This window comes from Pseudophryne corroboree, chromosome 5, assembly GCF_028390025.1.
Source record: "Pseudophryne corroboree isolate aPseCor3 chromosome 5, aPseCor3.hap2, whole genome shotgun sequence".
Lineage (NCBI taxonomy): Eukaryota > Metazoa > Chordata > Amphibia > Anura > Myobatrachidae > Pseudophryne > Pseudophryne corroboree.
Window position 1 is genome coordinate 467055419 of NC_086448.1, and position 27534 is coordinate 467082952.

The 27534-nt window shown below is 48.1% G+C and overlaps 1 protein-coding gene across 2 annotated transcripts in view; it reads right to left on the bottom strand.

Annotated features, from left to right (window-relative positions):
• OTULIN (OTU deubiquitinase with linear linkage specificity) overlaps positions 1 to 27534 on the bottom strand; it is a 285053-nt gene that overhangs the window by 219219 nt on the left and 38300 nt on the right. For both annotated transcript variants that reach the window (XM_063922959.1, XM_063922958.1), the window contains exon 2: positions 9820 to 10135. In XM_063922959.1, coding sequence (XP_063779029.1) covers positions 9820 to 10013 — 194 coding nt within the window. In that variant the 5' untranslated portion in view covers positions 10014 to 10135. The remainder of the gene's footprint in view (positions 1 to 9819; positions 10136 to 27534) is intronic.

Sequence of the window (27534 nt, forward strand, 5' to 3'; positions counted from 1 at the left end):
TGTACTTAGTATTGCTAGTCCAGTGCAGTTTTATTGTTGGTAATAATTTCTGCATTGTATACGTGACTGAGTGTGTGCCAATAGCTGCTGTGTGATCGCTATTTCGTGTATCCCTATCCCTATAATCTGTACCCTGAGGGGGCTAAGTGCGTCAGCGTCCTCATAAATATAGTGTTTCACAGGATATACTACTTTGGTATTTTTCTCTGTGTGTTTCAGTCACCATATACCTCTTAAATCCTCTGTTTGTGTTCTGCTTGTAGTTACACTATACAGGGTTTTTTTGTCAGGTAATTTGTCTGCTTATATTGTACTGTTACACCCTAAGTTTACGCTTACATATAATGTCTGCTACAAATGGTGGTAGATCCATGGCTGATCCTGCACCATGCAGTGCTGATGCCACGGATTCCTCGGAGGAAAACATAGCAGCTGAGGGTTCAGGTACTGGGGGTTCTATACCAGTCTGCAGCAACGGGGCAAATTAAGACCCACCTTGGGCTGTTTTCTCTAATTTACTGACTAAGCTAGTAACTAGACTTGCGCCCACTATGGGACCTCCTGTGCCATTACAGCCACATATTGTCCCTGCAGTTAATCCACCATGGGCAGATACTCTGTCTTCTCAGTTACAGCAATTAAATCAGTCTCTGGCTAAGCAAAATCCTGATTCTCGCCCGTCTAAGACCAAGGGGTCATCTAAACGGGCCATTACTTCCTCACAATCCACACGTTTCGGATACCTCACCCGATGAAGATGGCGCTTACACTAACCTTTCAGACACTGATGCAGATGCTTCTGATGGGAAATCTCTGACACAAGTGGATGTTCCTGACCTCTTGGAGGCTGTCAGGCTGATTCTTTAAATCGATGATGACGAAGAGCCTCCAGCTACCTCTAAGACACCAGATAAGTTTAAACGTCAGAAGGTTACTAAAATAGTTTTGCCTCATTCTGACCACTTGGTTGACATTCGTCAGGAATCCTGGGAAAATCCAGGAAAGAAATTTGCTCTGTCTAAAAAGATGCTAGCCCGTTATCCTCTCGCTGCATAGTTAAGTGAAAATTGGGAAACACCTCCGCCGGTGGATTCACAAGTCGCACGTCTGGTGGTGTCCTCTGCTCTGCCTGTCACTACCGTCACCTCGCTGCAGGAACAGACGGATAAGCGTGTGGAGGGTTGCTTGAAGTCCATTTACACTCTTGCTGGAGCTGTACAAAAGCACACTATTGCGGCATCTTGGGCTGCTAAGGCTATAGAGGCCTGGGTTCAGGAAGTGGAAGCGGAACTACCGTCTGATTTTCCTGATAATGCTAGACAGTGGCTTTCATACCTTAATACAACCCCTCATTATATTCAGGAGGCGGCATCTGATGCAGGTATCCTGGCGGCCAAAGCGTCTACTATGTCTGTTCTGGCTCGCCGGATCCTCAGGTTGCGGTCCTGGTCCATAGAAGACCTTGGAGGTGATCCATTTTAAGGGAAATATTCTTTTTGGGGAAGATCCCAACAAGACTGCTGCTGACTTAGCTTCAGCTAAGACTGCATGTCTGCCTAATACTTTACCTTCGGCATCGAAGTCTAAGAGTACTTCCTTTCGTTCCTTTCAACCTCCAGGTAAAGCAAAGGGTCAGGTGTACCCGAAACAGGCTTGCACTTCCAAAACCACACAGCTAAATGTGCCTGGGCTGCCTGTCAGCCTGCTTCCAAATCAGACAAGCCTGCTGCATGACGGGGCGGGCCTCCTCCTGGGGGATCCCGGGGTGGAAGGCCGACTTCTACGGTTTACCCAGGTATGGTTGAAGACTACCTCAGACGCCTGGGTAAGGGAAGTTGTCACTCACGGATACGCCATATCCTTCAAAAAACATCCCCCTCAACAATTTTGCCTGACAAACATCCCTTCAGATCCGGAAAAGGCAAAAACTTTTCATTTGGTGGTACAGTCCCTCCTGGACACAGGAGTGGTAGTGCTGGTGCCTCTGGCTCAGAGAGGCAGGGGGTACTATTCACCACTGTTCCTAGTCCCGAAACTGAATGGTTCCTCCCGGCCCATTCTCAACCTCAAGTCTTTGAACAGATTTGTGAGGGTCTCCAAGTTTCGTATGGAAACTCTTCACTCTATTGTTCTGGCTTTGGAGCCCGGGGACTATATGGTCTCCCTGGATATACAGGATGCTTACCTACATATTCATATTGCCATGTCGCATCAGCAATACCTGCGGTTTGCTACTGGCAACCTCTATTATCAATTTTGGGCCTTACCTTTTGGACAGACCACAGCTCCGCGAATCTTCGCCAAGGTCAAGGCGGTGATGACAGCCCTGCTCCGCCGTCAGGGTGTCAGGATCCTACCGTATCTGGATGACTTGCTGATCCTGTCGAATTCCCCAGAAGTACTCCTCCGTCATCTAGATCTGACGGTCCAGTTTCTGCAAGCCCACGGGTGGCTCATCAACTGGAAAAAAATCACCCCTGGTCCCTGCCCAAAGCATGGTGCACCTGGGGCTTTGTTGGACACACATAACCAGCGGTTGTTCTTGTCACAGGAGAAGGTCCTGAATCTTCAGGACACGATACAATGCTTCCTTTCTCGCCCGCGAGTGTCGATACACTCAGCGATGCAAGTACTAGGCCTCATGGTGTCGACTTTCAACATGGTTGAGTACGCTCAATTTCATTCCCGCCCTCTGCAGAAGATGATTCTTGCCAAGTGGGATGGCCTGCCTCACTGGATTAGGTCTCACATGATCTCCTTGTCTCCAGAGGTTCGTCTGTCACTGAGCTGGTGGCTACAGGATCAACGATTGAACAGGGGTCGTCCCTTCTGGTTCTCCAACTGTGTCCTCCTGACAATGGATGCCAGTCTGAGGGGTTGGGGCGCGGTGTTGGAGCAACACTCTCTTCAGGGTCAGTGTACCAGGGAGGAGTCTCTCCTCCCGATAAACATTCTGGAGTTGCGGGCAGTGTTCAGTGCTCTGAACCTGGCCCAGCATCGGATACAGAACAGGCCTGTTCAAAGTACAGTCAGGCAACGTCACCACGGTGGCCTACATAAATCATCAAGGTGGCACTCGAAGCCGCATGGCAATGATGGAAGAGTCAAGGATTCTTCTATGGGCGGAACGCCATCTGCCAGCCATATAGGCAGTGTTCATTCCGGGGGTCCTCAACTGGGAAGCGGACTTCCTCAGTCGTCAGGACGTACACGCCGGAGAGTGGAGCCTTCATCCAGTATTTCAATTCTAGTGAACAAGTGGGGCCTCCCAGACGTAGACCTGATGGCGTCTCGACACAATCACAAGGTTCCGGTCTTCAGAGCAAGGAAAGGGATCCTCAAGCGGCGTTCGTGGACGCACTGGCAATTCCGTGGAACTTTCGGCTGCCGTACGTGTTTCTTCCGGTGTCACTCCTACCCAGGGTAATAAGGAAGTTCAAGCAAGAAGGAGGAATCCTACTTCTGATCGCTCCAGCATGGCCCAGACGACATTGGTTCTCAGACCTACAGGGTCTCTCATTAGAGTGTCCTCTCCTACTTCCGCAATGCCCAGACCTCCTCTTTCAGGGCCCTTGGGTCTACCAGGATTTGGCCTGACTGGCTTTGATGGCGTGGCTCTTGAAGCTTCAGTTCTGAGGGCCAGGGGATCTTCTGAGGCGGTTATTCAAACTATGTTGTAGGCCCGTAAGCCGGCTTTTGCTCGTATTTATCATAGGGTCTGGAATTCTTACTTTTCTTGGTGCGCATCTAACAATCATGACGTTTACAAGTTTAGTACAGCCAAACTTTTGGCTCTCCTGCAACAGGGCCTGGACTTGGGCCTTTGTCTGGCCTCCCTCAAGGTTCATATTTCTGCCTTGTCGGTATGGTTTCAGAGAAAAATTGCGACTCTGCCTGAAGTTCATACGTTCACTCAGGGTGTTTTACTGATTCAACCTCCCTATGGGGGTCATTCCGAGTTGATCGCTTGCTAGCAGTTTTTAGCAGCCGTGCAAATGCATAGTCGCCGCCCACGGGGGAGTGTATTTTCGCTTTGCAGGAGTGCGAATGCCTGTTCAGCAGAGCACCTGCAAACACATTTTGTGCAAAACAAGACCAGCCCTGTAGTTACTTATCCTGTGCGATGATTGCTGCGACGAGTGACACGGTAATGACGTCAGATACCCGCCCAGCAAACGCCCGGTCACACCTGCGTTTTTCCAAACACTCCCAGAAAACAGTCAGTTGACAGCTAGAAACTCCCACTTCCTGTCAATCTCCTTGCGTTCGGCCATGCGATTGGATTTGTCACTAGAACCAGTGCAAAACCACAAAGGACTTTGTACCCGTACAACGCGCGTGCATACTGCGGTGCATAAGTATGCGCAGAATAGCCATTTTTTTTCACTGATCGCTATGCAGTGAACAATGGCAGCTAGCGATCAACTCGGATTGACCCCCTATGTCCCACAGGTGGCTCCTTGGATTTGTTGATGGTTCTGGAGGCCTTGCCAGGTTCTCCTTTTGAACCTCTTGAATCTGTGGACCTTAAGTGGCTTACTCTTAAGGTCTTGTTTCTGCTGGATATTACCTCTGCTAGACGGGTTTCAGACTTGAGTGTCTTATCCTGTCGGTCACCCTTTCTGATATTTTCACCATGACCGGCCGGTTCTTAGGACGTGCCCTGGTTATCTACCTAACGTGGTGTCTTCTTTCCACCTTAACCAAGAGATTGTGGTTCCAGCCTTTATCTCTCTTGACTTGTCCTCCAAAGAGCGGTCTTTGGATGTGGTACAGGCTTTCCATATCTATGTGAAGAGGACAACTTCCATTAGGAAGTCTGATTCTCTTTTTGTACTTTTTGGTTTTCATAAACGTGGCTGGCCTGCGAATAAGCAAACCCTGGCCAGATGGATTAGAATGGTGGTGCGACCCTTGAACAATTGTGCAAGGCGGCTACGTGTTCCTCAGTGAACACGTTCATAAGGTTCTATGCCTTCGATACTTCCGCCTCCCAGGATGCTTCCTTTGGACACCGGGTTCTTGTGCCCGCTACAGTTCGTCCCCTCCCATGAGGAACGGCTTTAGGACATCCCGATGTTATTCCCTGTGGAACCCAAGTGTACCCCGCTGCAGAAAAGGAGATTTATGGTAAGAACTAACCTTTGTTAAATCTTTTTCTGCGAGGTACACTGGGTTCCACAGGGCGCCCACCCTGAAGCACTTAGCTTCTTTGGGTTAGTATGGCATTAGCCGCTATTACCTTCTCCTGTCGTGAGAATGTGGTGTATGTGGCTACTAACGGTTGTCATCTCTTTTACCTGCTACTGCATTGGACTGGTTAACAAAACTGAGCTCCTGTGCACGGAGGTGGGGTTACAGAGAAGGTGGCGCTGAGCATCTTGGGAACAGTCAAAGCTTTTAGCCTGTTGGTGCCTCCGATCAAGATCCAACTCTACACCCCAGTCTTATTCACTGTGGAACCCAGTGTACCTCGCAGAAAGAGATTTAACAAAGGCAAGTTCTTACCATAAATCTCCTTATTTCCCCTGAAAGTCTACTAGAAAAACACAAGAAAAGCATGTCTAGACTCTAAAGCAGCCTTTTTCAACTGGTTTGCCACCGCCTGCCAGAGGTGCCCGCTGCACAGACCGGCCATCGCCTGCCACCAGCCAGCCAGACCTACCACCAGCCACCAGAGATCTACCACCAACCAGATCGCTGCCCACCAGACCGTGCCACAGCAGCAGCATCCAGATATGCCTGCTCAGCCAGCGCAGCACTTCCGTTCTGTGACAGCTGGCCTGTGACCTATGGTGACTCATAGGTTACACCGCATGTCACATTCCGCTCTCCCACCCACCCACTCACTCCATGCTGCCTGGGCCCTCACACACTTTACTCCTGAGAGATTTCACGTTTATTAAAGCGTGATAAATTATTATGGGGCTGGGGGCAGGTGTGTGGAGTTACTAGGGGGTAAATATGTGGAATTACTAAGTGGGGGCAGGTGTGTGTAAATACTGGGGGGGCACAGGTGTGTGGCATTACTAGGGGGGAGCTGATGTGTGAAATATGAGGGGCATGTGTGTGGCATTACTATGGGGGGGGCAGGTGTGTGGCATCACTGGGGGGAGCTGGTATGTGAAATATGAGGGGCATGTGTGTGGCATTACTATGGGGAGGGCAGGTGTGTGGAATTACTGGGGGGCAGGTGTGTGGAATTACTAGAGAGGGCAGGTGTGTGGAATTACTAGGGTGGAGGCAGGTGTGTGGCATTTCTATGGGGCAGCTGGTGTGTGAAATATGAGGGGCATGTGTTTGGCATTACTATGGGGGCAGGTGTGTGGCATCACTGTGGGGGGAGCTGGTGTGTGAAATATGAGGGGCATGTGTGTGGCATTACTATGGCGGAGGGCAGGTGTGTGGAATTACTGGGGGGGCAGGTGTGTGGAATTACTAGAGAGGGCAGGTGTGTGGAATTACTAGGGTGGGGGCAGGTGTGTGGCATTACTGGGGGGATGCTGGTGTGTGAAATATGACGGGCATGTGTGTGACATTACTATGGGGAGGGCAGGTGTGTGGAATTACTAGGGGGGGGGGGCAGGTGTGTGGAATTACTAGGGGGGGGGCAGGTGTGTGGAATTACTAGAGAGGGCAGGTGTGTGGAATTACTGGGGGGGGGCAGGTATGTGGCATTACTATGGGGGGAAGTTGGTCTGTGGAAATATAATGAGGGGCATGTGTGTAGCATTACTAAGGGGGGGCAGGTGTGTGGAATTACAGGGGGGGTCATGTGTGTATAATTATGCTGGGGGGGCAGGTGTGGAATTACAATGGGGACATGTGTGTATAATTACGCTGGGTGGGCAGGTGTACGTAATTACAATGAGGGACATGTGTGTATAATTACGTTGGGGAGGCAGGTGTATGGAATTACAATGAGAAACATGTGTGTATAATTATGCTGGGGGGCAGATGTGTGTAATTACAGTGGGGGACATGTGTGTATAATTACGCTGGGGGGTAGGTGTACGGAATTACAATGGGACGTGTGTATAATTACGCTGGGGGGCAGGTGTACGGAATTACAATGAGGGACATGTGTGTATAATTATGCTGGGGGGGCAGGTGTACGGAATTACAGTGAGGGACATGTGTGTATAATTACGCTGGGGGGCAGGTGTGTGGAATTACAATGGGGACATCTGTGTGAGGCTGACTTTTCTGCTATGAACACCACGAAGTTTAAGAACAGGTCACAGCTTCAATCATTGGAGGAGGACTTGAGGGTATGCTTGTCAACCATCTGTCCTTGGACAAGAGACATCATGAGACATCACCAAGCGCAGGTTTCCCATTGATATTCTTATGTATGTAAAAACCTATTTATTTCTACTAATTTTAAGAGTAATAATAACAAATATCAAAATATATTAATTTTATGTTGATATTTGTTATTATACTGTATGTATTATACTTGATTTAAAAAAATTATGCTGCGCCTTGGCAATTTTAAAATCTAGTTTAGTGTACCACGAGTTTAAAAAGGTTGAAAATCACTGCTGTAAAGAATGTATTTGCAATTATTTATAAACATTTATATAGCAGTGACATACTTTGTTGCATTTTAAAACTGTGAACATACAAAGTAATAAAACAAGGCTTAAGGTATATACACACTTGGAGATTTTCATTTCAAAAGAATTTGATAAAGTCTCTGAAAAATATATCTTTCACCAAAGTAGTGCATACACACAGAGCTATTTTCCCAAAGACCAAGAGATTTTCAGGAGGCAAAACGCTTTGCTGAAAATCTTTGATTAGAAAGGCTATTTACATAATGGCCTGTACCAGCAATGTATATATTACTGGGGGACAGTCACAATCAACATTGGTGGCAGTGGATATTCACTTTGGTGGTCATTCCGAGTTGTTCGCTCGTTGCCGATTTTTGCGATTTGTTGCAAAATGCGCATGCGCAAGGCACGCAGGGCGCATGCGCTTAGTTATTTAACTAAAAACTTAGTAGATTTGCTGTGGATCCTGCGGCGCTTTTCAGTCGCTCTGCTGATCGGTGAGTGATTGACAGGAAAGGGGAGTTTCTGGGTGGTAACTGAGCGTTTTCCGGGAGTGTGCTAAAAAATGCAGGGGTGTCAGGAAAAAACGCGGGAGTGTCTGGAGAAACGGGGGAGTGGCTGGCCGAACGCAGGGCGTGTTTGTGACGTCAAACCAGGAACTAACCAGACTGAGGTGATTGCAATCTAGGAGTAGGTCTGGAGCTACTCAGAAACTGCAAAGAATTATTTAGTGGCAATTCTGCTAATCTTTCGTTCGCTATTCTGCTAAGCTAAGATACACTCCTAGAGGGTGGCGGCCTAGCGTGTGCAATGCTGCTAAAAGCAGCTAGCGAGCGAACAACTCGGAATGAGGGCCTTTGTACAGTACTTTTGTTTTTCAGCCTGTGCTGGTGCTGCTGCGCTGTGCTCCATTGGGGTGAGACTCAAAATGGGGCTTGGGGAGGGAGCAGGTTTTCAGAAAACATTATTGTAAAAGCTCAAAATCGCTTAGTGTGTATGGGCCGTTAGTATTAACATACAGTGCAGGATTCATCAAGCATCGCATGCATCCCACCACTGGTTGCAAACATAGCAGCATTTAGTAACGTCATATGCTTGTACAATAGTGGCTGAAATCGCAAAAGAGAGCTCTTCCAGGGAGGCATAAGATGTCCTTTATGATATAAGGGTTTCCGAGTTTATGACCTGGGACTCTGGGAGTCCTTCTGTGCATGCAGGGAACATCGAGAAGAGAGGCCCATAGGCTTTTATTAGGCAATGCCATTTAGTGTTGAATATCAAGTCCAAGCACTAGAAAGTTTTGCTTTCAGGAGCTTGGTGCATATGGGGAATGTGGTCAAACACTTGAAAACTGTATTTTCCGAGAGTTGACCGCATATTTGCCTTAAATGCATCCGGTCCCGCTCACAAGACTACTATCTGTAAACTGAGTAATGTGGTTATAAAAGCTTGTATAAATCCAGAAAATGTCTTTCTGATGAAACCTGGAACCCAGAGGAAACGCGTCAAAGGTTTAGAGTGCGATCTTCTAATGAACACATTTAAACAGTGAGCTATTTAAAGTTGTGCATAGTCATACTATTCTTTATATTACTGGATTCTGTATATGGGGGTAATGTAATAGCCTGCGGTTTGCAGGCACCATGCAAGCCAAATGCAGGGGCTGTGGGGCAATGACGGTGGTGCCCCCCAGGCTTTGAGCTCTAGGCGATGGCATCACTCATACACCCCTCCCTATGGGCCTGCTTCTATGCCCAATAAGAATTACTGTACCAGTCCAATAAAACTGTGTGAATGCTTCCTATAGGTCTAATACCAGCCGTCTTGTGAAAGTTTTAAAGAATACTTATGATTTGTGTTGTTTTTTTCTGTTCTATTATTAAAATACTGTGCACAAATTGAAAATTACCAACTGTAAAATGAAGCAAATCGTGGTTTTAGTAGGGGATCCACAATGACACGAATTCAGTGCCACGCCCACACCCCATTGAGGAGGGTTTCCACCTGCCCATCTCTCTTGGAGGGGTCTCTACAGAATTTGGCCACTATGAGTGTAGGATGTGGGAGCATGTGTAACTGGCATAGGACATGCCTAACTGCAACGTTAACTTAATGCATTTTAAAGAAAAAACAAATGCATTAACTATTTGATAGAACATCTCTATTTTAGTTATTAGAAAACTGAACACAAGTCTTTTAGTTTTATCATTCCTAAATTATGTATACTGTATTGGCTAATCTACAATACTAGGTAACATACCTTATAAAATGTGTGTCTTCCGTTGTCTGCTTCATTTGTCTCTGCAGAATCGAGTCACTTGTGACAAAGTCATTTGTGTTGTATTTCCGTTTAGTGCAGCAAGAGAAAACAGTACTCCTTCTTAGCCGTTTTCCAGTATGTTTATTCCAACATAAAAAGTGATTACAGATGCAGACAGAGCATAAACATCCCATTATTCCTGATCACCTGTCGCCAAGGTTATATTTAGATGTTGGTATTCCTTTATGTTTTTGCACAGCAATCCACATACTGTACTGTAGTTTTAATTTGGAGCACTAAAAATCTTGGTAGCAACCTGTAATAAGTAATACACTTGTTATCATTTTGCAGACAACATTTAAAACAACAACCCATCAACTGAATTACTATATTCATCCAATTGAGATATACAATAAAAGGCAAAATAAGGGGAAAAAACACCAGTTGACACCTATGCCAATAAATAAGATTTTAAACCTACCGGTAAATCTTTTTCTCGTAGTCCGTAGAGGATGCTGGGGACTCCGAAAGGACCATGGGGATAGACGGGCTCCACAGGAGACATGGGCACTTTAAGAAAGACTTTAGGTCTGGATGTGCACTGGCTCCTCCCTCTGTGCCCCTCCTCCAGACCTCAGTTACAGAAACTGTGCCCAGAGGAGATGGACAATACGAGGAAAGGATTTTTGTTAATCCAAGGGCAAGATTCATACCAGCCACACCAATCACACCGTATAACTTGTGTATCTATTAAACAGTTAACAGCATGAAAAAATAACGTAGCATCAGCCCAACCTGATGAAACTATAACATAACCCTTATGTAAGCAAAACTATATACAAGTCTCGCAGAAGTAGTCCGCACTTGGGACGGGCGCCCAGCATTCTCTACGGACTACGAGAAAAGATTTACCAGTAGGTTTAAAATCTTATTTTCTCTAACGTCCTAGAGGATGCTGGGGACTCCGAAAGGACCATGGGGATTATACCAAAGCTCCCAAATGGGCGGGAGAGTGCAGATGACTCTGCAGCACCGAATGAGCAAACCTTAGGTCCTCCTCAGCCAGGGTATCAAACTTATAGAACTTTGCAAAGGTGTTTGAACCCGACCAAGTAGCAGCTCGGCACAGTTGTAGTGCCGAGACCCCTCGGGCAGCCGCCCAAGACGAGCCCACCTTCCTAGTGGAATGGGCCTTGACCCATTTTGGTAACGGCAATCCAGCCGTAGAATGCGCCTGCTGAATCGTATTACAGATCCAGCGAGCAATAGTCTGCTTCGAAGCAGGGGCGCCAACCTTGTTGGCTGCATACAGGACATACAGTGCTTCTGTCTTCCTGACTCTAGCCATTCTGGCCACATAAATTTTCAAAGCCCTGACTACATCAAGGGACTCGGAATCCTCCAAATCTCGTGTAGCCACAGGCACCACAATAGGTTGGTTCATATGAAAAGATGACACCACCTTAGGCAAGAATTGAGGACGGGTCCGCAATTCCGCCCTATACATATGGAAAACCAGATAGGGGCTTTTATGAGACAAAGCCGCCAATTCCGACAGTCGCCTAGCCGAAGCCAAGGCAAATAACATGACCACCTTCCAAGTGAGATATTTTAACTCCACCGTTTGAAGTGGTTCAAACCAGTGCGAATTAAGGAAACTCAACACCACGTTAAGGTCCCAAGGCGCCACCGGAGGTATAAAAGGAGGCGGAATATGCAGCACTCCCTTTACAAAAGTCTGTACTTCTGGGAGAGAAGCCAATTCTTTTTGAAAGAAAATGGATAAGGCCAAAATCTGAACCTTAATGGAGCCTAATTTTAGGCCCAAATTCACTCCAGTCTATAGGAAGTGAAGGAAACGGCCCAGATGGAATTCTTCCGTAGGAGCATTCCTGGCCTCACACCAAGAAACATATTTTCGCCATATACGGTGAAATTGTTTAGCTGTCACGTCCTTCCTAGCCTTTATCAGAGTAGGAATGACCTCATCCGGAATTCCCTTTTCCGCTAGGATCCGGCGTTCAACAGCCATGCCGTCAAACGCAGCCGCAGTAAGTCTTGGAACAGACATGGCCCCTGTTGTAACAGGTCCTGTCATAGAGAAAGAGGCCACGGATCTTCTGTGAGCATTTCCAGCAGATCCGGATACCAGGTCCTTCGTGGCCAATCTGGAACAATGGGAATTGTTCTCACTCCTCTTTTTCTTATTATTCTCAACACCTTGGGTATGAGAGGAAGAGGAGGAAACACATAGACCGACTGGAACACCCGCGGTGTCACTAGGGCGTCTACTGCTACCGCCTGAGGGTCTTCTGATTTGGCGCAATACCTCTGTAGCTTTTTGTTGAGGCGGGATGCCATAATGTCTATCTGGGGCAGGCCCCACTGACTTGCAATCTGTGCGAAGACTTCCCGATGAAGTCCCCACTCCCCTGGATGCAGGTCGTGTCTGCTGAGGAAGTCTGCTTCCCAGTTGTCCACTCCCGGAATGAACACTGCTGATAGAGCGCTTACATGATTTTCCGCCCAGCGAAGAATCTTGGTGGCTTCCGCCATTGCCACCCTGCTCCTTGTGCCGCCTTGGCGGTTTACATGAGTCACTGCGGTGATGTTGTCTGACTGGATCAGAACTGGTTGGTCGCGAAGCAAGTTCTCCGCTTGACGTAGGGCGTTGTATATGGCCCTCAGTTCCAGGATGTTGATGTGAAGACAAGTCTCTTGACTTGTCCAAAGTCCTTGGAAGTTTCTTCCCTGTGTGACTGCTCCCCACCCTCTGAGGCTCGCGTCCGTGGTCGCCAGGATCCAATCCTGAATGCAGAACCTGCATCCTTCCAAATGGTGAGCACTCTGCAGCCACCACAGGAGAGATACCCTGGCCCTGGGGGACAGGGTAATCAGCTGATGAATCTGTAGATGTGACCCGGACCACTTGTCCAATAGGTCCCATTGGAAAGTCCTTGCATGGAACCTGCCGAAGGGAATGGCTTCGTATGTTGCCACTATTTTTCCCAGGACTTGAGTGCAATGATGCACAGACACTTGTTTTGGCTTCAATAGGTTCTTGACTAGAGTCATGAGTTCCTGAGCTTTTTCTATCAGGAGAAAAACCTTTTTCTGGTTTGTGTCCAGAATCATGCCCAAGAAGGTCAGACGAGTCGTAGGAACCAGCTGTGACTTCGGGATATTGAGAATCCAGCCGTGTTGCTGTAACACCTTCAATGAAAGTGACACGCTGTTCAGTAACTACTCTCGTGATCTCGCTTTTATGAGCAGATCATCCAAGTACGGGATAATTGTGACACCCTGCTTGCGCAGGAGCACCATCATTTCCGCCATTACCTTGGTGAAAATCCTCGGGGCTGTGGAAAGCCCAAACGGCAATGTCTGAAATTGGTAATGACAATCCTGTACCGCAAATCTCAGGTACGCCTGATGAGGTGGATATATGGGAACATGAAGTTATGCATCCTTTATGTCCAGGGATACCATAAAATCCCCCCCTTCCAGGCTGGCGATGACCGCTCTGAGCGATTCCATCTTGAACTTGAACCGTTTTAAGTATAGGTTCAGGGATTTTAAATTCAATATGGGTCTGACCGAACCGTCCGGTTTCGGAACTACAAACAGGGTTGAGTAGTATCCCTTCCCTCTCTGAAGCAGGGGAACTTCGACCACCACTTGTTGAAGACACAATTTGTGAATAGCATTTAACACTATCTCCCTTTCTAGGGGAGAAGTCGGTAGAGCCGATTTGAAAAACCGGCAAGGAGGCACCTCTTCGAATTCCAGCTTGTATCCCTGAGAAACAATTTCTATTGCCCAGGGATCCACCCGTGAGTGAACCCAGATGTGGCTGAAAAGTCGAAGACGTGCCCCCACTGGGGTGGACTCCCTCAGCGGAGCCCCAGCGTCATGCGGTGGATTTTGCAGAGGACGGGGAGGACTTCTGTTCCTGGGAACTAGCTGTGCTGTGCAGCTTTTTACCTCTACCCTTACCTCTGGCAAGAAAGGACGATCCACGTACTCTTTTCTTTTATTTGAACGAAAGAACTGCATTTGATAATGTGACGCTTTCTTAGGTTCTGAGGGAACATAAGGCAAAAAATTCAATTTACCTGCCGTAACTGTGGAGACCAGGTCCGAGAGACCTTCCCCAAACAATTCCTCACCATTGTAAGGTAAAACCTCCATATGTCTTTTTGAGTCGGCATCACCTGTCCACTGCTGGGTCCAGAGGACTCGTCTAGCAGAGATTGACATGGCGTTTATTCTGGAACCCAGTAAACTAAGGTCTAGGGTCAATAAAATGGAATCCTTATCTAGGGTCTCAATCTCCGCCGGTAAGGAATCTGTCCATGCTGCTACCGCACTACAAACCCAGGCCGACGCAATTGCTGGTCTGAGTAATGTACCAGAATGTGTGTAAATGGATTTCAAGGTAATCTCCTGCTTGCGGTCAGCAGGATCCTTGAGCGTAGCCGTATCTTGGGATGGCAGCGCTATCTTTTTTGACAAGCGTGTCAACGCTTTGTCCACCTTAGGGGAGGATTCCCACCGTATCCTGTCCGTTGGCGGGAAAGGATACGCCATAAGAATCCTTTTGGGAATCTGCAGTTTTTTGTCTGGAGATTCCCATGCTTTTTCACATAATTCGTTCAACTTATGTGAGGAGGGAAAAGTTACCTCAGGCTTCTTTCCCTTATACATGTGTACCCTCGTGTCAGGGACCGGGGGTTCCTCTGTGATATGCAACACTTATTTCATTGCAATAATCATATATCGAATACATTTAGCCACTTTTGGCTGTAACTTTGCATCATCATAGTCGACACTGGAGTCCGAATCCGTGTCTGTATCAGTGTCCGCTATTTGGGATAGTGGGCGCTTCTGAGACCCTGAAGGTCCCGGCGACATAGGGACAGACATGGGTTCATTCCCTGACTGTTCCTTAGCTTCAGCTTTGTCTAATCTTTTGTGCAATAAGTTCACACTAGCACTTAAAACATTCCACATATCCATCCAGTCAGGTGTCGGCACCGCCGACGGAGACCTCACATTCATAGGCTCCCCCTCCTCCGTAGGTGAGCCTTCTACCTCAGACATGTCGACACACGCGTACCGACACACCACACACACAGGGAACCTCTTATCTGAAGACAGTTTCCCCACCAGGCCCTTTGGAGAGACAGAGAGAGAGAGTATGCCAGCACACACCCCAGCGCTATATGACCCAGGAAAAAAAACACAATAATTTTATGTTTACCCAGATAGCGCTGTTTTATATATATAATATGCGCCTAATTATGTGCCCCCCCTCTTCTTTAAAACCCTCTTTCTACCTTGGTTTAAGCAGGGGAGAGTCCGGGGAGCTTCCTCTCAGCGGTGCTGTGGAGAAAATGGCGCTGGTGAGTGCTGAGGGAGAAGCCCCGCCCCCTCGGCGGCGGGCTTTTGTCCCGCTTAAAACAGTAAAATCCGGCGGGGGCTCTTATATATATATATACAGTGCCCAGCTGTATATATACTTATTTGTGCCAAAAAAGAGGTCTATATGCTGCCCAGGGCGCCACCCCTGCGCCCTTACAGTGACTGCCGTGTGTGAGGTGTATGGGAGCAAAGGCGCACAGCTTTACTGCTGTGCGTTACCTCAGTGAAGATCATGAAGTCTTCTGCCACCTCTGAAGTCTTCTTTTCTTCTCATACTCACCCGGCTTCTATCTTCCGGCTCTGCGAGGGGGACGGCGGCGCGGCTCTGGGACGGACGGCGAGGGTGAGACCTGCGTACCGATCCCTCTGGAGCTAATGGTGTCCAGTAGCCTAAGAAGCAGTGCCTTGAAACTCACAGAAGTAGGTCTGTTTCTCTCTCCTCAGTCCCTCGATGCAGGGAGTCTGTTGCCAGCAGGCTCCCTGAAAATAAAAAACCTAACAAATATACTTTCTGTCAGGAAGCTCAGGAGAGCTCCCTGTAGTGCACCCATCTCCTCTGGGCACAGTATCAAACTGAGGTCTGGAGGAGGGGCATAGAGGGAGGAGCCAGTGCACACCCAGACCTAAAGTCTTTCTTAAAGTGCCCATGTCTCCTGCGGAGCCCGTCTATCCCCATGGTCCTTTCGGAGTCCCCAGCATCCTCTAGGACTTTAGAGAAATGAGAATTAAGTATAAATTGCTTATACATTTGTAATGTATTTTTCTTTATTATGAGCTGTGGTGGTCATTCCGAGTTGTTCGCTCGCTAGCTGTTTTTAGCAGCCGTGCAAACGCTATGCCGCCTACCACTGGGAGTGTATTTTAGCTTAGCAGAAGTGCGAACGAAAGGATCACAGAGCGGCGGCAAAAAATTTTTGGTGCAGTTTTAGAGTAGCTCAATACCTACTCAGCGCTTGCGATGACTTCAGACTGTTCAGTTCCTGTTTTGACACAAACACGCCCTGCGTTCGCCCAGCCACGCCTGTGTTTTTCCTGGCACGCCTGCGTTTTTTCGAACACTCCCTCAAAACGGTCAGTTTACACCCAGAAACGCCTACTTCATGTCAATCACTTTGCGGCCAGCAGTGCGACTGAAAAGCTTCGCTAGACCCTGTGTGAAACTACATCGGTCGTTGTAATAGTACTTCGCACGTGCACATTGCACCGCATACGCATGCGCAGAAGTGCCATTTTTTGCCTCATCGCTGCACAGCGAACGAGTGTAGCTAGTGATCAACTCAGAATGACCCCCAGTATCTCTTTCACTGGGTAAAAATGCAATTATATATAAATCTATATATATAAAAAGGGAAAAATACCACTGACTCATCACAAAATCTCCTGAACCATAAGGACTAGGAACTTGAAATTTAAACAGTAGCTTGCTTTTGTGACGTAGGCACACACTAAGAAGGGATTTTTCAAAATTCCACCCACAAAGGTGTTAAAAGGGGTGAGATGATTATTGGGAATTCCCCACTCACAGAGAAGAGTTAAGACAGCCCACCCAGCCGGGGCTATAAATAATGCATGATGCCGGTGATACCAAGTCATGGAGGGTCGCAGAGTACACAATACTCTGTTCCTGGACTTCCTTGCTAGTGGCAGTTTCAGAGCAGTCCATTATTCAAATAGGGGAGCCACATCAACTGCCCCTAAACACTGTCAAACATTGCTGGGTGTGGCTACCCTATTTGAATCATGGACAGCTCTGCAACTGCCACTGGCAAGGAAGTCCAGCCTTAAGGGGGGTACTCACAGAGAGATCCATGCTTAAAATCTAAGCAATCTGACTAGATTGCTTAGATTTTAAGCACAGATCACTCGTGTGTACCCCCCCACAGCGACAGTGATGCGCGGCCGCACGCATCGCTATTGCTGGTGCTCGATTCAGCCTGCATGCAGGCCAATCTAGCACGTCGCTCATTTCACCCGCTGGGTGAAATGAGCGGCCCCCATCCTCCCCCGCATCGCTCAGCACACATTGCGCTGTGCTGAGCAGCGGGAGAGATGTGTGCTGAGTGGTTCGCTCAGCACACATCTCTCCCATGTATATGGCCCTTTATGGTTCAGGAGATTTTGTGATGAGTCAGTGGTATTTGCCTTTTATGTATATAGATTTCAAATGTAAGTACTTAACCAACCTATTTCCAGTCAGGAGAAGATAGTGTCTCAATTATCAGAGGTTAACCCGTTACTTGAACTAAATATTGCCAATCCTCTCAGAGAGGAATAGGAGGAAAGGAGAGATAGATATTTTGACTCTTAAATGCATTAAAGGAAAGCTTGATAGTCGGCAACTGCTTATCTGCTGTGTAAAGGGTACCAAGAGATCTCACAGTGACCTGAAGTGTTGTGCAAAACCTTTACCTTTTTACCTCAAAGGAGGAGCCTTCAGCAGAGTGAGAAGCAAAGCAAGGAAACCTAGGTCCCTTGGGAATAGAGTTAGCCTATACCTGCAAACCATATATATTTAACATTCAGCATCATCCCAACATTTACAGCACTAAGCAGGGCAGCATTAGAGGCGGGACGGGGCTGAGAAGGAGGTGGATTATTCTCCTCAGCACCAGCCTTTTGACAGCATCAATCCGAGGAAGGCCTGCCCGGAGGTGCGGCCTGACAAAGATTGACAACAACGGGCGGACCATGTCCTGTTATAAGTCTAATTGCTGTTCTTCTGTCATAAACTAACCAGTTAACTTTAGATCTATCCTGTTGTGCAGAAAATAAGACACAGAGACTACAGATTTCTGTACAATAAAATCCATTCATTGTATTGGTGTGTTCTCGGGCGGTTTCATGGAGGGGCACTTTGATGCTACCAGTTCTCAACAACATCCTACCACAAGTGAGCCTATTTTAAAAGTAGTATTAACTTTGCTTAAATACCAGCGCTTTTCATCTCTTTGTGATTATACTTGAAAATCCACAGCGACGCACGGGTATTCAGCTAGTTATGTAATAAAGGCCAAGGGGAACATTTACTGAGTTGCTGGTTAGTTGGTTGAGCTATTTTACCTGTCTGACCGAACGTGTGTAAAAAAAAAATTATTCATGTTATGAAAAACCCTCCTTTTCCTTCTCTTCTCTAACAACTCAGCCCATTCAGCATTGAGCCCAGTCCTCTATAAGAGCGAGTGTTGAAAAAACATGACCATGCCCACTGGAGATATCTGCTCCAATGCTTATTTTCTTTCTTATTTTTATTATTACCTATGAATGGTCATAGGCCCTCATTCCGAGTTGTTCGCTCGCTAGCTGCTTTTAGCAGCATTGCACACGCTAAGCCGCCGCCCTCTGGGAGTGTATCTTAGCTTAGCAGAATTGCGAACAAAAGATTCGCAGAATTGCGAATAGAAATTTCTTAGCAGTTTTTGAGTAGCTCCAGACTTACTCAGCCATTGCGATCAGTTCAGTCAGTTTCGTTCCTGGTTTGACGTCACAAACACACCCAGCGTTCGCCCAGACACTCCTGCGTTTTTCCCAGAAACACCAGCGTTTTTTCGCACACGCCCAGAAAACGGCCAGTTTCCGCCCAGAAACACCCACTTCCTGTCAATCACAGTACGATCACCAGAACAATGAAAATTCCTCGTTATGCCGTGAGTAAAATACCTAACTTATGTGTAAAATAACTAAGCGCATGCGCTCTGCGAACCTTGCGCATGCGCATTAAGTGACTAATCGCAATATAGCGAAAATCGGCAACGAGCGAACAACTCGGAATGACCACCATAGATCGTTCTTGTTATTCATAAGAAACAAAGGGCCTAATTCAGACCTGATCGTAGATGTGCAAAATTTAGCACATCTACGATCAGTTACATAGACATTCGGGGGGACGCCTAGCACAGGGCTAGTTCGCCCCGCATGTCAGGTCTGACCCCCTCGCACAAGTACAAAAGTACCACACAGCGACAATGCTTATGTACTTTAGGAATAGCTTCCTGCCAGCGCAGCTCCTGCGCGCTGGTAGGGAGCTACTTGTCACTGTGAGGGTCGCAGCGGCTGCGTGTGATGTCACGCAGCCACCGCAGCCCCCCCCCCCAACGGTCCGGGCATGCCTGCGTTGCCTGGACCGCACCCCTTAAATCAGGCAGAGGCGATCGCAGGGCTGAGACAGCCGTGGGCTGTCTGGCATGCGCCGGCACACTGCACTGCGAAAACGTACAGCAGCAATCAGGTTTGAATTAGGCCCATAGAAACATACAATTTGACGGCAGATAAGAACCACTTAGCCAATCTAGTATTTTTCTCCTTATGATAACCTCAAACCCTATTTGAGCCTTAGCGTTAGATGTACGAAGGGTTATTATGGGGATTGATAACACTTCTACCTCTTGTATAATGCCCCTGTCATTATAGGCACTGCTGTCTACAAGATAGCACGCCAATGTGTGGGGGCAATGTATGAATGGTCAGTGGCACTGACCGTTTCGACACTTGCAGCTATCAATTTTGACAGCTGCAGTTGTAGTTGTCCATACACCACAGCAGGGACAGCACTGTTACTGGCTGTGGCAGCTGCCATCTCTGGGCTGCGTAAGAGATCTCGCGAGAGTAGCTCCCCTTATGCATATCCCAAGCATGTTTAAAGTGATCTACTATATTAGCCAATACCACCTCTGAGGCTATCAACTACCCTTTCTGTAAATGTTTCCTCTGAACCTACTTCCCTCCAGTGTCAGTGCATGTCTAAATGTTCTAATACTACTCTTCTTTTGAAGAGTGTTTCTCTCCTGTACCATGTTAAACCCCTGATATATTTAAAAGTTTCAATCATGTCCCCCTTTCCTTTCTTTGTGCAAATCACACCAGGACTCTGGAGAGCTGCAGAAGTGTGTCTTTACTCTGCAATCATGCTGAACAATGGCAGCAGAGGCAGTTCCTGTATAACAATTCCTGTTTGAAAAAGAGGATGGCAATGATATTACTTCAACCCCTCTACATACAGCAGATAGCTACACACAGATCACTATTTTAACATTCCTATACCTAATATACTAAGCGAGTGTAGTGCAGTTTAATTTTGATCATACTACATATGAAGGATTGCCCTAAACCCAGTGCCGGATTTCCCATTACGGATGAGAGGCACGTGCCCAGGGAGGCACCTGCTGTGGGCAGCACGCCAAGACCCTCCCTCGCATCTCCGAGCATCTGTTGATCGCGTTGCAGGCGGGGATTCGTATGGCTGTAGCGGTGGTGCTGGGAGCACAGGTACAGAAGTGCAGCTGGCTGAAGGTGCTGGTGCGGGAGCGCTGGCATTCTAGATGAGCTGGGTCGGGGGGGCAGGGTGGCATTTGCCTCCTGGGCTGGTGCGATATAAGCCCTGAGAGGTGACCAGATGCCTGCAGTCGCAAAATCAAAGTGTAAACACATCCCTCGTAGCTGGGAGACAGACAGAGGATGCTCAATGGCTGCTCATAAACAGAACAGATGATCAGCATCTTGGGGGTCATTCCGAGTTGTTCGTTCGTTATATTTTTCTCGCAACGGAGCGATCAGTCGCTAATGCGCATGCGCAATGTCCGCAGTGCGACTGCGCCAAGTAAATTTGCTATGCAGTTAGGTATTTTACTCACGGCATTACGAGGTTTTTTCTTCGTTCTGGTGATCGTAATGTGATTGACAGGAAGTGGGTGTTTCTGGGCGGAAACTGTCCGTTTTATGGGTGTGTGCGAAAAAACGCTACCGTTTCTGGGAAAAAGGCGGGAGTGGCTGGAGAAACGGAGGAATGTCTGGCCGAACGCTGGGAGTGTTTGTGACGTCAAACCAGGAACGAAACTGACTGAACTGATCGCAATGGCTGAGTAAGTCTGGAGCTACTCAGTTCGTTCGCAGCGCACCGATCAGGCAAAAAAATGGCACTTCTGCGCATGGGTATGGGGCGCAATGCGCATGCACGACATACTTTCACAAAAGCCGATGCAATTTCACACAAGGTCTAGCGACGCTTTTCATTCGCACTGCTGGCCGCAGAGTGATTGACAGGAAGTGGGTGTTTCTGGGAGGTAACTGACCGTTTTCGGGGAGTGTGTGTAAAAACGCAGGCGTGTCAGATAAAAACGCAGTAGTGGCTGGGCAAACGTAGGCGTGGTTGGGCGAACGCAGGGCGTGTCTGTGACGTCAAAACAGGAACTAAATAGTCTGAAGTGATCGCAAGCTAGGAGTAGGTCTGGAGCTACTCTGAAGCTGCACAAAATTATTTTGTATCCGATACAGCCGGCATCTCAGCCCGCGCCTGCCCAGGCTTCTCAGAGGCCGTCAGGGGCTCAAAAACGCCCGCTACCTCAGATGGCAGACACAGATGTCGACGCGGAGTCTGACTCCAGTGTCGACGAGGATGAGACAAATGTACAATCCACTAGGGCCATCCGATGCATGATTACGGCAATGAAAAATGTGTTGCACATTTCTGACATTAACCCGGTTACCACAAAAAAGGGTATTATGTTTGGAGAGAAAAAGCAGCCAGTGACTTTTCCCCCATCTGATAAGTTAAATGAATTGTGTGAAGAAGCGTGGGGTTCCCCAGATAAGAAACTAGTAATTTCTAAGCGGTTACTAATGGCGTACCCTTTCCCGCCAACGGATAGGTTACGCTGGGAGACATCCCCTAAGGTGGACAAGGCGCTCACACGCTTATCAAAAAAGGTGGCACTGCCTTCTCAGGATACGGCCGCCTTAAAGGAGCCTGCAGATAGAAAGCAGGAGGCTATCCTGAAGTCTGTGTATACACACTCAGGTACTATACTGAGACCTACTATTGCTTCAGCATGGATGTGTAGTGCTGCAGCAGCGTGGTCTGATTCCCTGTCTGATAACATTGATTCCCTTGACAGGGACACTATATTGCTAACCATAGAGCATATTAAAGACGTAGTCTTATATATGAGAGATGCACAGAGGGACATTTGCCGGCTGGCATCTAGAATTAATGCAATGTCCATTTCTCTGACGTCCTAGTGGATGCTGGGAACTCCGAAAGGACCATGGGGAATAGCGGCTCCGCAGGAGACTTGGCACAAAAGTAAAAGCTTTAGGACTAGCTGGTGTGCACTGGCTCCTCCCCCTATGACCCTCCTCCAAGCCTCAGTTAGATTTTTGTGCCCGAACGAGAAGGGTGCAATCTAGGTGGCTCTCCTGAGCTGCTTAGAGTAAAAGTTTAAATTAGGTTTTTTATTTTCAGTGAGTCCTGCTGGCAACAGGCTCACTGCATCGAGGGACTAAGGGGAGAAGAAGCGAACTCACCTGCGTGCAGAGTGGATTGGGCTTCTTAGGCTACTGGACATTAGCTCCAGAGGGACGATCACAGGCCCAGCCATGGATGGGTCCCAGAGCCGCGCCGCCGTCCCCCTTACAGCACCGCAGCTGTGCGCCATTGCTCTCAGCACACTTCACACTCCGGTCACTGAGGGTGCAGGGCGCTGGGGGGTCGCCCTGAGACGCAATAAAAATACCTTAGATGGCAAAAAATACATCACATATAGCTCCTGGGCTATATGGATGCATTTAACCCCTGCCAGAATACATAGAAAAACGGGAGATAAGGCCGCCGATAAGGGGGCGGAGCCTATCTCCTCAGCACACTGGCGCCATTTTCCCTCACAGCTCCGTTGGAGGGAAGCTCCCTGGCTCTCCCCTGCAGTCACTACACTACAGAAAGGGTTAAAAAAGAGAGGGGGGGCACTGATTACGCGCAGTATTAAAGATACAGCAGCTATAAGGGGAAAAACACTTATATAAGGTTATCCCTGTATATATATAGCGCTCTGGTGTGTGCTGGCAAACTCTCCCTCTGTCTCCCCAAAGGGCTAGTGGGGTCCTGTCCTCTATCAGAGCATTCCCTGTGTGTGTGCTGTATGTCGGTACGTTTGTGTCGACATGTATGAGGAGAAAAATGATGTGGAGACGGAGCAGATTGCCTGTAATAGTGATGTCACCCCCTAGGGGGTCGACACCTGAGTGGATGAACTGTTGGAAGGAATTACGTGACAGTGTCAGCTCTGTATAAAAGACAGTGGTTGACATGAGACAGCCGGCTACTCAGCTTGTGCCTGTCCAGACGTCTCATAGGCCGTCAGGGGCTCTAAAGCGCCCGTTACCTCAGATGGCAGATATAGACGCCGACACGGATACTGACTCCAGTGTCGACGGTGAAGAGACAAATGTGACTTCCAGTAGGGCCACACGTTACATGATTGAGGCAATGAAAAATGTTTTACACATTTCTGATAATACGAGTACCACCAAAAAGGGGTATTATGTTCGGTGAGGAAAAACTACCTGTAGTTTTCCTGAATCTGAGAAATTAAATGAGGTGTGTGATGATGCGTGGGTTTCCCCCGATAACAACTGATAATTTCTAAAATGTTATTGGCATTATATCCTTTCCCGCCAGAGGTTAGGGTGCGTTGGGAAACACCCCCTAGGGTGGATAAAGCGCTCACACGCTTGTAAGGGCTCTACCCTCTCCTGAGATGGCCGCCCTTAAGGATCCTGCTGATAGAAAGCAGGAGGGTATCCTAAAATGTATTTACACACATACTGGTGTTATACTGCGACCAGCAATCGCCTCAGCCTGGATGTGCAGTGCTGGGTTGGCGTGGTCGGATTCCCTGACTGAAAATATTGATACCCTAGATAGGGACAGTATATTTTTGCCTATAGAGCATTTAAAAGATGCATTTCTATATATGCGTGATGCACAGCGGAATATTTGCCAACTGGCATCAAGTCTAAGTGCGTTGTCCATTTCTACCAGTAGAGGGTTATGGACACGACAGTGGTCAGGTGATGCGTATTTCAAACGGCATTTGGAAGTATTGCCTTATTAAGGGGAGGAGTTATTTGGGGTCGGTCTTTCAGACCTGGTGGCCACGGCAACAGCTGGGAAATCCACGTTTGTACCCCAGGTCGCCTCTCAACATGAGAAGACGCCGTATTATCAGGCGCAGTCTTTTCGTGGACAAGCGGGCAAAAGGTTCCTCATTTCTGCCCCGTGACAGAGGGAGAGGAAAAAGGCTGCAGAAATCAGCCAGTTCCCAGGAACAGAAACCCTCTCCCGCCTCTGCCAAGCCCTCAGTATGACGCTGGGGCTTTACAAGCAGAATCAGGCACGGTGGGGGCCCGTCTCAATGAATTTCAGCGCGCAGTGGGCTCACTCGCAAGTAGGCCCCTGGTTCCTTCAGGTATCTCAGGGGTACAAATTGGAATTCGAGACGTCTCCCCCTCGCCGTTTCCTAAAGTCGGTTTTACCGATGTCTCCTTCTGACAGGGAGACAGTTTTGGAAGCCATTCACAAGCTGTATTCCCAGCAGGTGATAATCAAGGTACCCCTCCTGCAACAGGGAACGGGGTATTATTCCACACTGTTGTGGTACCGAAGCCGGACGGCTCGGTGAGACCGATTCTAAATCTAAAATCTTTGAACACTTACATACAGAGGTTCAAATTCAAGATTGAGTCACTCAGAGCAGTGATTGCGAACCTGGAAGAAGGGGACTACATGATGTCTCGGGACATCAAGGATGCTTACCTTCATGTCCAAATTTACCCTTCTCACCAAGGGTACCTCAGGTTTATGGTACAGAACTGTCACTATCAGTTCAGACGCTGCCGTATGGATGGTCCACGGCACCTCGGGTCTTTACCAAGGTAATGGCCGAAATGATGATATTCCTTCGAAGGAAGGGAATTTTAGTTATCCCTTACTTGGACGATTCCCTGATAAGGGTAAGATCCAGGGAACAGTTGGAGGTCGGTGTAGCACTATCTCAGGTAGTGTTGCGGCAGCACGATTGGATTCTCAATATTCCAAAATCGCAGCTGGTTCCGACGACTCGTCTTCTGTTCCTAGGGATGATCCTGGACACAGTCCAGAAAAAGGTGTTTCTCCCGGAGGAGAAAGCCAGGGAGTGATCCGAGCTAGTCAGGAACCTCCTAAAACCGAGCCAAGTCTCAGTGCATCAATGCACAAGGGTTCTGGAAAAAATGGTGGCTTCCTACGAAGCAATCCCATTCGGCAGATTCCACGCAAAAACTTTCCAGTGGGACCTGCTGGACAAATGGTCCGGGTCGCATCTTCAGATGCATCAGCGGATAACCCTGTCACCAAGAACAAGGGTGTCCCTCCTGTGGTGGTTGCAGAGTGCTCATCTTCTAGAGGGCCGCAGATTCGGCATTCTGGACTGGGTCCTGGTGACCACGGATGCCAGCCTGCGAGGCTGGGGAGCAGTCACACAGGGAAGGATTTTCCAGGGCTTATGGTCAAGCCTGGAGACATCACTTCACATAAATATCCTGAAGCTAAGGGCCATTTACAATGCTCTAAGCTTAGCAAGACCTCTGCTTCAAGGTCAGCCGGTGTTGATCCAGTCGGACAACATCACGGCAGTCACCCACGTAAACAGACAGGGTGGCACAAGAAGCAGGAGGGCAATGGCAGAAGCTGCAAGGATTCTTCGCTGGGCGGAAAATCATGTGATAGCACTGTCAGCAATTCCGGGAGTGGACAACTGGGAAGCAGACTTCCTCAGCAGACACGACCTCCACCCGGGAGAGTGGGGACTTCACCCAGAAGTCTTCCACATGATTATAAACCGTTGGGAAAAACTCGACAGGTATTGCGCCAGGTCAAGGGACCTTCAGGCAATAACTGTAGACGCTCTGGTAACACCGTGGGTGTACCAGTCAGTGTATGTGTTCCCTCATCTGCCTCTCATACCCAAGGTACTGAGATTGATAAGATGGAGAGGAGTAAGCACTATATTCGTGGCTCCGGATTGGCCAAGAAGGACTTGGTAACCGGAACTTCAAAAGATGCTCACGGAGGATCCGTGGCCTCTACCTCTAAGAAGGGACCTGCTTCAGCAAGGACCCTGTCTGTTCCAAGACTTACCGCGACTGCGTTTGACGGCATGGCGGTTGAACGCCGGATCCTGAAGGAAAAAAAGGCATTCCGGATGAGGTCATCCCTATCCTGATCAAAGCCAGGAAGGATGTAACTGCAAAACATTATCACCGCATTTGGCGAAAATATGTTGCGTGGTGCGAGGCCAGTAAGGCCCGACGGAGGAAATTCAACTGGGTCGATTCCTACATTTCCTGCAAACAGGAGTGTCTATGGGCCTGAAATTGGGGTCCATTAAGGTTCAAATTTCGGCCCTGTCAATTTTCTTCCAAAAAGAACTAGCTTCAGTCCCTGAAGTTCAGACGTTGTAAAAGGGGTACTGCATATACAGCCTCCTTTTGTGCCTCCAGTGGCACCTTGGGATCTCAATGTAGTTTTTGGTTTCCAAAAAGTCACATTGGTTTGAACCACTTAAATCTGTGGAGTTAAAATATCTCACATGGAAAGTGGTCATGCTGTTGGCCCTGGCCTGGGCCAGGCGCGTGTCAGAATTGGCGGCTTTATCCTGTAAAAGCCCTTATCTGATTTTCCATTCGGACAGGGCGGAATTGAGGACTCGTCCTCAGTTTCTCCCTAAGGTGGTTTCAGCGTTTCACCTGAACCAACCTATTGGGGTGCCTGCGGCTTCTAGGGACTTGGAGGACTCCAAGTTGCTAGACGTTGTCAGGGCCCTGAAAATATATGTTTCCAGGACGGCTGGAGTCAGAAAATCTGACTCGCTGTTTATCCTGTATGCACCCAACAAGCTGGGTGCTCCTGCTTCTAAGCAGACTATTGCTCGTTGGATTTGTAGTACAATTCAGCTTGCACATTCTGTGGCAGGCCTGCCACAGCCAAAAATCTGTAAATGCCCACTCCACAAGGAAGATGGGCTCATCTTGGGCGGCTGCCCGAGGGGTCTCGGCTTTACAACTTTGCCGAGCAGCTACTTGGTCAGGAGCAAATACGTTTGTAAAATTCTACAAAATTGATACCCTGGCTGAGGAGGACCTGGAGTTCTCTCAATTGGTGCTGCAGAGTCATCCGCACTCTCCCGCCCATTTGGGAGCTTTGGTATAATCCCCATGGTCCTTTCGGAGTTCCCAGCATCCACTAGGACGTCAGAGAAAATAAGAATTTACTTACCGATAATTCTATTTCTCATAGTCCGTAGTGGATGCTGGGCGCCCATCCCAAGTGCGGATTGTCTGCAATACTTGTACATAGTTACAAAAATCGGGTTATTATTGTTGTGAGCCATCTTTTCAGAGGCTCCTCTGTTATCATGCTGTTAACTGGGTTCAGATCACAGGTTGTACGGTGTGATTGGTGTGGCTGGTATGAGTCTTACCCGG